Here is a 12115-nt window from a genome sequence, read left to right as displayed (position 1 = left end):
CATTTGTCATTTTATTAAGGTGGAAAAGGGCACGCTATGAAGGTTCTGGTGCAGAAATGAACTATTGCAGGAGACATTTTTTAAGCAGGACGGCTCTTCTGACTATTGAGGTAATTTTATTTGTTTATTTTATATATTTAAATTCTTTGGTAGTTTACATTTAGATTTTACTTCTTATTTTAAAGTTACTATAAAGCTAACCTAAATGTTCATAAAAAGAAAGAGTGGAGTGTTCAGAATGATGGATATTTGACATGTTCTCATCTTATTACTTCATAGTTCTTGTACCAGCATCAAAATAAAAAAAAATAAATAATTTTAGTAACTGCTAAAAATACAAAGTATAATGAGCTACTTCAAGACAGACATATCTTTTTGTGGGTCTCCAAAAACTCCTCTTAATCATCAGCTTTACGAGTGAGTATTTTTTAACCCTTACCTTAAAATCACCTACAGAAAAGCAACTTAAAAAAACAATCTATTAACAATACTTTTATTATATGCTGACATTTTTAGTCTTCAGTGGATTGAAATAAAGTTGTGAAAAGTAATGTGAAATAAATATCAAAATGGAAGAACCAAGTAAGACAAGGATATAAGTAGGCACAACATTGGATACATGTTTTTACAAGATAAACATAAAATAAATGAAAACATGTAACTGTAAAACAAAGCCACAAGAATACCTATTTTTTTTTTAGATGACAGAGAGTGTCATTGTTTACTTAGGCATGCAGCAGTATTTTCAAAAGTGAGAAAAAAGAAAAATGGTAAAGAAAATAACCCTGCACATCACAACCTGGCTTTGTACTGTTGTAAGACACAAACTGTAGACACCGCTTGGGCAGCCTGTGATGGCAATTTTCTACATTACTTCAATTATTCATCCATTATCCAACCCACTATATCCTAACTACAGGGTAACGGGGGGGTCTGCTGGAGCCAATCCCAGCCAATACAGGGCTCAAGGCAGGAAGCAAACCCCAGGCAGGTCGCCAGCCCACCGCAGGACACACACACACACACACACATCCCAAGCACACAGTAGGGACAATTTACAATCGCCAGTTCACCTAACCTGCATGTTTTTGGACTGTGGGAGGAAACCGACGCAGACACAGGGAGAACATGTAAACTCCACGCAGGGAGGACCCGGGAAGCGAACCCCGGTCTCCTAACTGCGAGGCAACCGTGCTACCCACTGCGCCACTGTGCCGCCCTACTTCAATTATAAATAATAAAAAAAAAGTCAAACGCACCTTCAGATGCTGCATGGTGCGTTTATTTCTTGAATACATAGTGAATAACTCAAATATAATGAAGTGCGATCAAATTATTGTAATAAAAGAATAATGAGCCAAATTAAATAAATATAGCAATATTTATTAAGGCAGCAGTATTTTCCACATAGCTGTGATTTTACATTCAACAATGTTGCACAATTTTTCATCTGCTGCATTTTATTATTCTTTTGTCGCCACGTGGGGCTTATCTGTGATGTCAAAAGGTATACACTAAGGGAATACCTGTTATAATCCAGCAGCTGTCCACTGCCAAATTTATTGTTTCTTGCCTTCTGACATTCTGTCATATTGGTTCAGATAAAGGTATAGTATTCCCAGGCCACTTTGCCTCAATACCCATTAAAAATGTCTTCTGTACACTCCTTGTAGTGAATCTTTATAGCAGGTGTGATAGTTTCCAAGAGGATAGATTTATAAATGGATATTAGTTACAGTTTAATGATTTAACTTAAATAATGGGCTTGTGAGGTGGTGGTCAGAGACACAAAGACAGAATTCAATGGTTATTCTTCTCAGCAGAATTTTTATTGAAGCCTTACAACCTTTCCTCGAACATACATGCTCCCAATTCTTGTTCTTCCCTTTTCTTTTCTCCTACTCTTCTCCATAAAAATTGCAAAACATAAAACTTCTCTGTCTTAGTAAAGCTTGCCGCAACCTTACACCACAGATTCTTCAAAACTTTTAAAGACCAAGGAAATACTGTGAACTTATAAATCTGCAATTCCCATAAAAATGCATTATCAAGAAAGTTCAGGTGAAAATCTTTGTATTTTTAATTTTCTAAGAATTGTCATGGAGTTAATTTAATGTGCTGTCTAGCAATTACTGTCTGTCACTGTTGGTAATGAAAGAGGTAGCCAGTTTAAAAACTAAATAGTGATTAATGATTGGGCCACATAGGACATAGATTATAAAGGAATTACTGGGCTACTTTAGTTACAGTTTGAGAAAACCCTCATTTAGCAGTTGATCTTAAGATTAGATTTAACATGTTAGTATTATGATATTTTCAGAAACCTCACCTTAGTTCAGTTTGACTAAAGTAGCCACATTTGGATATTATCATTTGTTTGCTTATGCATAAATAAAAATACATTTCATTCCATTTTAGCATATATTATATCTTATCTACTCAGAAAATTAAGTTAAGAGTAACTTTATTTGTAAAATACTCTTACACACAGTATTTTTACCTTTGCGTCAGAAAGAATAGACTCTGAATTTAGGTTCAGCCTCCTGTCCAGTGTTGACTTTCTTATTGATTTTTTTTTTTTTTTTACTGTGTGGAGGAAACACAGCTTGTAACTAGTGTCAGTCCTTATTATGCCGTTCACTTCAAATTTTCTGTTTCACTCTTCAGGATGTAAAGCGTGACCTGATTAAAATGGTTGAAATGGTGGGGTTCATCTCTTCAAAGTCTAAGTTTCCCAAAACAACTGAAGCTGATTTTTCAAAGAAGTCACTGTCACTGGAAGAAATTTGTCTACTTAAATCTGTGTTGACAGCAGGGCTTTATGACAGTGTTGGCAGAATCATTTGCAACCCGTCAGTTGATGTCGCTGAAAAAAATGTGTGTATTTCTGAAACGGCACAAGGAAAAGCTCAAGTCCACCCCTCATCTGTTAACCGGGACTTGCAGGTTTATGGCTGGTTACTTTACCAGGAAAAGGTATATGTATTTCCAGAAACCTGCATTTTTTGCAAATTGTAAACCCTTGTTTAAGTATGTCATTCAATACTGCAGTTTCTTTGCCATGTTTAATGCTCTTTGCCAGTGTTAGTTAAACAGCATTTCTTACAGAAGAATATCCTTTCAATTTTGTTGTTGTCAGGTGAAGTATTCCAAGGTGTATATTCGTGACACCACACTGATATCTCCATTTCCTATACTGCTTTTTGGTGGAGCCATTGGATTGCAACATCGTGAGCGATTGATTACAGTGGACAACTGGATCCATTTTCAGGTGAGCCCAAGCTGTTTTTTATAGTCACATTTGTGTTTTAATAATTCAAGATTTATAGTTCTTGTGAGGGATGGCACTTGTCCTTACCTGGCTGGGACGCCCTTGAAATGTAAGAACCAAGGGCGAGAACATGCACAGGGTATTGTCTTCCCCGGAGAGATAGATGGCAGCCTACCTGGGTTGCAGCAGTGCCTCGGATTCCCACAGGGCAGCTTTATACATGGATTTCTTCGATTCAGTCCCATCAATGGTGGTTAAGAAGATGATTGAGTGACGTGAGAATTTTACACATCACTCCTAATACACAAGAGCAAGTTTCATTCCTTATAAGGAAAACATGATGACAAGTATAACAGATTTTTTAATTTCTGATTTATTTACTATGTTTTATCTTTGCATAAACAGGCACCAGTAAGAATTGGAGTTATTTTTAAGCAGTTGCGAAGATTAATAGATGCCATTCTTCAGAAAAAGTTGGAAAACCCAAAGCTGTGTGTTGAAGGTATCTTTATTTTGTTATTCAAGTTATTTTTTTTACATATAATTAGTTGTACTAGGGCTGTTTGGCAGTCTTGACTGACATGGTATAGCTTCTTGCATCCTGAAGTTAAAGACCTGTTAGCATAGGTATTGTTATCCCTAACATAACATTCTAATCACACAAAAAATGTGGATGTGAAAGATTTCAGAAGCATGTGAAATTTTTGCCAAAATAAGCAAAAAGAAAAGGTGTGCTTATTATAGAGAATATACATAAAGAAGAGATATACGCTAAATACAAAAAAAACCAAAGGAAAACCTGCCTTATTGCCTTCCGTGATGGATTTCAGGCTTTGTCTAGGGTAGAGCTGACACCAGAAATAAGCATTCTCCCTTTTCAGCTTTCTCCTCCTATCTCTTGCATGACATTTCTGTCTCTCTGACTTATTTTTGTTTCTGTCAGTTTAGTGTTTACATTGAATTAGTATTTGCGCAACTTTAAGCTGCATCTCAAAGTCATTTGTGGCCATATTTTAAAATCTCATCTTGGATTGGGGTGGCCCTACTTTTTAACTGGAACACTAGACTAGAGTTTCCTCTACAGGATCTGGAATGATGCAAAATTCATGGTTTACAACTGTCCTACTGCAGTAGTCATCTGTGTGCTACACTCTGTCATTCTAGAGGAGCAATACATGCTTCCAAAAGGCCAGAACTCTCCTTTTTTTTCTTCTGTATTCCAGGTTCTCCTGTTTACAGTTAATCTGGGGACATCTGGTGGTATTATTCCTTCTATATTCGCATAAAAACATGCTTTGCCATTGACAGCATATGCTTTCTGTGCTACTTTGTACTGCTTGAAACCACAGGGGTGAAAAATGTTATCCATAAACTCCATTGTAAATTATAAATTTCGCCTGATTCAGACCAAAATGTATTTCAGTCAACTGGAGAGATGTCAGGCAACTGCTTCACAAGTTCATACTGTATGTTTTGAGCCTGTCTTCTACTTAGACCTCATTGGAGCAAAGTAATTTCACAATAATTTGTTAAACTCTGAGTTAACATCAAATGGGACAGTACAGCTTAAGATGGCCACATGTTACACAACATTTGCATACAATGGGGAAAATGATTTACTTTAAAACTAGGGAGAATAAATTGACTTTACAACAAATAATTTCTTTTTTTTTAATCTGGCAGGCATTTATTAATGTTGTCCTCAATTTATTGACTATGCTGAAATATTGCTAACCACTGATATTTCAGTATCTACAGTATTCTTTCATATTATTTTTTTTTCTGCTCTCTGGCAGAGTATGTGAGGGATTATTTTACCAAAATAAAATAATAGTACAGTAATTGATCTGTGATATATTCCTTCAAATAAAACCTTAAAGCCAGTAAGTTAATAAAAAAAAAATTTTTCACAAAGCTAGACCAACCCAAGTTAACTTCATAGAGTCATAAATAATTTATGTGCCGCTCAGTCTAAAATTGTAAATCCTTGAGTGCCTTACATATATTTAACTGCAAAGTTTTACCTATCAATTAGTGTGTGTTGTCAGGGGAAACTGTGGTAAGAAAAAATATTATTTACAGTATATACAACCTCATTTCTAGAATTTTAGGTTTTAGTTAATTCTGGCACTTAATTGCCACTGTATCTAGAATAACATGCTTATAACTAGACTTGTAATCATATTATAAAACAAGGTAACTCATCCTCCAAACCCAACTCTGGAATTGCAAATATTTGTCTAGAGCCGGGGTACTGGAGGGTTTCATTCCAGCCAGTTTCCTAATTAAAAGACCTTCCTTGCTGATAATGAAATTTGGTATTTAACTTTTGGTGGGCAAAAGCTACTTTACCCCTGCCTGGTTATTTAACTGATAAGTAAATAATTGTTGCTTGCCTTTCCTTTGCTTGGTGTACTGCTTTTTCTTAGTGTGTTCAATACTTTTTCCCTTTATCATTCCACTTTATTACACATATGTTTATTGATGGCCTTTAATGTTGTGAATTCTTTATATTTGTGGATTTCTTGAGTTAATAATAATGTCTGGTGAGACTTTCATGTGAATAGCCTCATTGGTAATATATTTGCTGAAAACACTGTTGACACGTTCAATACTTATTTACCATGCTGTGTATGGCTTTTATATTGGCAAGACAAATTTTAATTACATTGAAGAGCAGAGGTCTTCAGTTATAGTCCTGGAGGGCCACAGTGGCTGTTTTCTTCAGTTCAACCAAGTCCTTATTTAGAACACATTTATTTGCCTTTAAAGCAATATATTTTTGAGCTTAATTTTAGTTAACTCACTTGTTACAATTTAGAACCCTTAATTGCACATTTTAGTTGTAAACAGCTGCATAAAAGTTTTACTTGTTTCCTGTTTTCTTAACCAGTCACCAGTTAAGAATGAAATGGAAATAACAAACCACCAGCTCTCCAGCTAACATGATTTCATTTACAACAGTGAATATGTACTAAGGCCCTCCAGAACCATGAGTGAAGACCCCCTGTTCTAGAGACATAGTCAAAAGGTCTTACTAATAAATAATTGATTACTAGGTCATGGTTTGCTTTTTTCAGATATGCATCTATTTATATTTTTTATCTTCTCTTTCAGATGACAGCACCATACAAACCATTACTGAGCTGATTAAAAGTGAAAATGCTTCATGATTCTCATCTACAGGTTGATTTCCAGCAGTTATACAGAGGATTTTTTTTTCTTTCAAAGGAATGTGCCAAAACTATTTATTAAAGACTTACACAATTTTTATGTGTATTATTTTTTTCTAATATTAGAATGTAGTAATAGCCTTTTTAACAGCATGGAGATGCATTTTTTACTTTTTTATGCTTTATGATATCTGATAAAATAAATGCACAAAATGTCATCATGTGGCCATCTTATACAGATGTTAGATATATAGATATATTAGATTAATTTAAATTTTCCTCTTCAGCCATATATGCCTGACAGAATCATGACTGACAATATTTGTATATTAATGCAAGCAGATGTATAATTATGAGACTGGTTAATGATAACTGCTGTTTAAATAATATTACCTGTCTGAATATTTTAATGTAGAGAGGTCTGTCAAAACAGTAAGGAAATTAAGTATAGAATATATCAAATACATTGTACTAGTTTATAATAACCATGGATTATTATTAATCACACAGGGGAGGGAGCCAACAAATGCACAACTTAAGCACAAATAAAAGGTTTACAAATATTTTGCAAAACCTTTCTTTTCCACTGAATCTGCCGACATTATCCATTTATCAGCTAAATATCCAGGAAGTGGCTTATCCTTTTGCCCATCAAAAGTACATTTAAACACACTCATCTCTCACACACACACACGTTCTTCCAGTCCAATTCTCTGCTACTTTTTTGCTACACTACTTCCTAGCAGGCCACTTCCAGGATCAAGCTATGATTTTATAACATCATTTGACCAGAATGCCATCTAATACCTAACCTACTGCCCCTTGCCTCATTTTGTATTTATAAGGCCCAGTGCCCATAGCTGTGTTCTGGTTGGCTGCTTTCTGTTATAACAGCTAGAGTTCCACTGTTTACCTGCTTAGATGGCTGGTTACCATCTAGTAGAGAAATTTAACTAACATTATTTTCATTAGATGATGCTTTTTGAAAAATTTAATCTGGGGCTATCTATACAAAAACACTATTTTCTCTTGATTAGAAGGCATTTGATTACCACCCCAGGCTTTGTATTGTGTTCTGTCATCAGAATGAAGTACAGTATGTGTTTTTCTTTATTTTTAAATACAGCAAAGTTCATTGTGTGTATCTCATTTTGACTTAATAAAATGAGATCTAAATTGATAAAATAATATGTTTTTCTTTGCTGTTGTATCTGTCAGCATGTGTCTTTCTCCATTAGTCTCCTTTGTCCTTTGCTTTCATTTCCATTGCAGCAGTGTAGTGATGGTGTTGTTTATTTTTGCCAGATTGATTGAACTCTTTTATCCATTTAAGATAACTTTCAATAATATTCAGATATTCAGTTAGTCAATTATTCTTTTCTTTCATAAAGTGATATTCCTTTTCAATAGCTCTACTACACTTAATTTATCTTGTTTACATATATACTCAGCAAAAAAAGAAACGTCCCTTTTTCAGGACTGTGCATTTCAACAATAATGTTTTAAATATCCAAATAACTTTACAGATCTTCATTGTAAAGGGTTTAAACAATGTTTTCCATGCATGTTCATTTAACCATAATCAATTAATTAACATGCACCTGTGGAATGGTCGTTAAGACCTTAACAGCTTACAGAAAGTAGGCATTTAAGGTCACAGTTCTAAAAACGCAGGACACTAAAGAGACTTGTCTACCGACTGTGAAAAACACCCAAAGAAAGATGCCCAGGGTCCCTGCTCATCTGCGTGAACGTGCATTAGGCATGCTGCAGGGAGGCATGAGGACTGCTGATGTGGCTAGGGCAATAAATTGCTATGTCCGCACTGTGAGACGCCTAAGACAGCGCTACAGGGAGACAGGAAGGACAGCTGATCATCCTCGCAGTGGAAGACCACGTGTAACAACACCTGCACAGGATCGGTACATCCGAAAATCACACCTGCGTGACAGGTACAGGATGGCCACAACAACTGCCCGAGTCACACCAGGAACACACAATCCCTCCATCAGTGCTCAGACTGTCCGCAATAGGCTGAGAGAGGCTGGACTGAGGGCTTGTAGGCTTGTTGTAAGGCAGGTCCTTACCAGACATCACCAGCAACAACGCCGCCTATGGGCACAAACCCACCTTCGCTGGACCAGACAGGAGTGGCAAAAGGTGCTCACGGTTTTGTTTCACCAGGGGTGATGGACGGATTCGTGTTTATCGTCGAAGGAATTGAGCACGTCTGGCACCTGTTGGATCGCAGGGTGAGGGCTAGGGCCATTCCCCCCAGAAATGTCCAGGAACTTGCAGGTGCCTTGGTGGAAGAGTGGGGTAACATCTCACAGCAAGAACTGACAAATCTGGTCCAGTCCATGAGGAGGAGATGCACTGCAGTACTTCAAGCAGCTGGTGGCCACACCAGATACTGACTGGTACTTTTGATTTTGAGCCTCCCTTCATTCAGGGACACATTGTGAAACATTTTTAGTTTATGTCTTATGGTGTTGACTCTTTTAGTGTTCATACAAATATTTACACATTAAGTTTACTGAAAGTAAAAACAGTTGAAAGTCAGAGGACGTTTCTTTTTTTGCTGAGTATATATGCAGTTTCTATAAACAATGTACATACTTATTTCAAGATACCTTTTTTATGTTCTTCTGTTATATTTATTTTAAATGTATTTGTTCAAAGTAGAGTTATTACTACAGTCCAGTTTTGATTTCCAGTTCCCCAACTATGTCATTTTTTTTCCTGGCTGTATGTTTTAATGTTTACTGTGTTATTGATCTTTGGTTTTTATGTTTCCTGTGCTTAACTTGATTTCTCTGCAACACATTTATTTGATCAAAATTATTATAGTAAAACTGGCATTTAATCCTAAATGCAGACTAAAATCAGACCATCATGCTACACTCAATAACCCATAATGACAGAGTGAAAATTATTTTCAGAAAGGTTTGCAAATTAATATAAAAAATCCAAACTTAAATATCACATTGTAAAAGCCCCTTTGCAGCAGTTACAGCTTTGGCTCAGACACAGGAAGCAGGAAGCAACCTGTAACTGACTGGGTTATGGTGTGAGGAACCTCATCAGAATCAGCTGATGTTAAGAGTGGTGTTCCACATGGGTCAGTGCTAGGACCGCTGCTGTTTTTAATATATGTAAATGATTTAGATAAGAATATACAGTTGTGTGAAAAACTATTTGCCCCCTTCCTGATTTCTTATTCTTTTGCATGTTTGTCACACAAAATGTTTCTGATCATCAAACACATTTAACCATTGGTCAAATATAACACAAGTAAACACAAAATGCAGTTTTTAAATGATGGTTTTTATTATTTAGGGAGAAAAAAAAATCCAAACTTACATGGCCCTGTGTGAAAAAGTAATTGCCCCCTTGTTAAAAAATAACCTAACTGTGGTGTATCACACCTGAGTTCAATTTCCGTAGCCACCCCCAGCCCTGATTACTGCCACACCTGTTTCAATCAAGAAATCACTTAAATAGGAGCTGCCTGACACAGAGAAGTAGACCAAAAGCACCTCAAAAGCTAGACACCATGCCAAGATCCAAAGAAATTCAGGAACAAATGAGAACAGAAGTAATTGAGATCTATCAGTCTGGTAAAGGTTATAAAGCCATTTCTAAAGCTTTGGGACTCCAGCGAACCACAGTGAGAGCCATTATCCACAAATGGCAAAAACATGGAGCAGTGGTGAACCTTCCCAGGAGTGGCCGGCCGACCAAAATTACCCCAAGAGCGCAGAGACAACTCATCCGAGAGGTCACAAAAGACCCCAGGACAACGTCTAAAGAACTGCAGGCCTCACTTGCCCCAATTAAGGTCAGTGTTCACGACTCTACCATAAGAAAGAGACTGGGCAAAAACAGCCTGCATGGCAGATTTCCAAGACGCAAACCACTGTTAAGCAAAAGAACATTAGGGCTCGTCTCAATTTTGCTAAGAAACATCTCAATGATTGCCAAGACTTTTGGGAAAATAACTTGTGGACTGATGAGACAAAAGTTGAACTTTTTGGAAGGCAAATGTCCCGTTACATCTGGTGTAAAAGGAACACAACATTTCAGAAAAAGAACATCATACCAACAGTAAAATATGGTGGTGGTAGTGTGATGGTCTGGGGTTCTTTTGCTGCTTAAGGACCTGGAAGGCTTGCTGTGATAGATGGAACCATGAATTCTACTGTCTACCAAAAAATCCTGAAGGAGAATGTCCGGCCATCTGTTCGTCAACTCAAGCTGAAGCGATCTTGGGTGCTGCAACAGGAAAATGACCCAAAACACACCAGCAAATCCACCTCTGAATGGCTGAAGAAAAACAAAATGAAGACTTTGGAGTGGCCTAGTCAAAGTCCTGACCTGAATCCAATTGAGATGCTATGACGTGACCTTAAAAAGGCGGTTCATGCTAGAAAACCCTCAAATAAAGCTGAATTACAACAATTCTGCAAAGATGAGTGGGCCAAAATTCCTCCAGAGCTGTAAAAGACTCATTGCAAGTTATCGCAAACGCTTGATTGCAGTTATTGCTGCTAAGGGTGGCCCAACCAGTTATTAGGTTCAGGGGGCAATTACTTTTTCACACAGGGCCATGTAGGTTTGGATTTTTTTTCTCCCTAAATAATTAAAAACATCATTTAAAAACTGCATTTTGTGTTTATATTTGACTAATGGTTAAATGTGTTTGATGATCAGAAATATTTTGTGTGACAAACATGCAAAAGAATAAGAAATCAGGAAGGGGGCAAATAGTTTTTCACACCACTGTAAGTAATAAGCTGGTTAAGATAGGTAGATTGGCAGATAATTTGAAATCCATTAAATCCTTACAGAAGGACTGAAACAGCATACCGGCTGGGGTAGATTTATGGCAGGTAAAATTTAAAGTCAGGAAATGTAAAGTATTACACAGAGGAAGTAAAAATGCTAGGTTTGAATACACAAAGGGCGTGGTCTGAAAATCTAGAGTGCACCTTATGAGAAGGATTTAGGAGTCATAGTAGACTCTCTGCTATCAACATCCTGACAGTGTTAGAAGCCATTAAGAAGGCAAACAATGTTAGGTTATATATCACAATGTGTGAAGTACAAGTCCAAGGAGGATATGCTCATGCTTTATAATGCACTGCTGAGGCCTCATCTGGAGTACTGTGTGCAATTTTGATCTTCAGGCTACATAAAGGCCAGAGCAGTGCTGGAAAAGGTCCAGAGAAGAGCGACTAGACTGATTCCAAGGCTACAGGGGATGAATTATAAAGAAAATTAAAAGAGCTGAGCCTTTTCAGCTTAAGCAAAAGAAGATTAAGAGGTGACATGAGTGAAGTGTTTAAACTTATGAACGGAATGAGTACAGTGGATCAAGAATGTTGGAAACTTGTTAAGGATAAATTTCGCACAAACATTAGGAAGTTTTTCTTTACAAAGAGAACGGTAGACACTTGGAATAGGTTAACAAGTAGTGTGATAGACAGTGAGAGTGGGATTTTCAAAAGTAGACTTGATGTTTTTTTTAAAAGAGGTACATGGTTAGGACTGGTGAGCTTTTTTGGGCTCAATGGCCCGTTCTTGTCTAGATTATTTTAATGTTTTTCGAGTCTTCTTGGATAAACTTTTACAAACTTGGCAAACCTGGGTATGGGCAATTGATCCCGTC

The 12115-nt window shown here is 36.7% G+C and overlaps 1 protein-coding gene across 1 annotated transcript in view; it reads left to right on the top strand.

The window, feature by feature from the left end:
- The window catches only part of dhx29 (DEAH (Asp-Glu-Ala-His) box polypeptide 29), a 55708-nt gene extending 49166 nt beyond the window's left edge, over positions 1 to 6542 (top strand). The window contains exons 23-27 of the mRNA XM_039750351.1: positions 20 to 110; positions 2668 to 2976; positions 3140 to 3271; positions 3677 to 3773; positions 6389 to 6542. Coding sequence (XP_039606285.1) covers positions 20 to 110; positions 2668 to 2976; positions 3140 to 3271; positions 3677 to 3773; positions 6389 to 6444 — 685 coding nt within the window. The 3' untranslated portion in view covers positions 6445 to 6542. The remainder of the gene's footprint in view (positions 1 to 19; positions 111 to 2667; positions 2977 to 3139; positions 3272 to 3676; positions 3774 to 6388) is intronic.
- The last annotated feature ends 5573 nt before the right edge of the window (positions 6543 to 12115 follow it).

Source organism: Polypterus senegalus, chromosome 4 (assembly GCF_016835505.1).
Source record: "Polypterus senegalus isolate Bchr_013 chromosome 4, ASM1683550v1, whole genome shotgun sequence".
Classification (NCBI taxonomy): Eukaryota; Metazoa; Chordata; class Cladistia; order Polypteriformes; family Polypteridae; genus Polypterus; species Polypterus senegalus.
The sequence above is the reverse complement of the archived record's forward strand: the minus strand, read 5'-3'. Positions and strand labels throughout refer to the sequence as shown.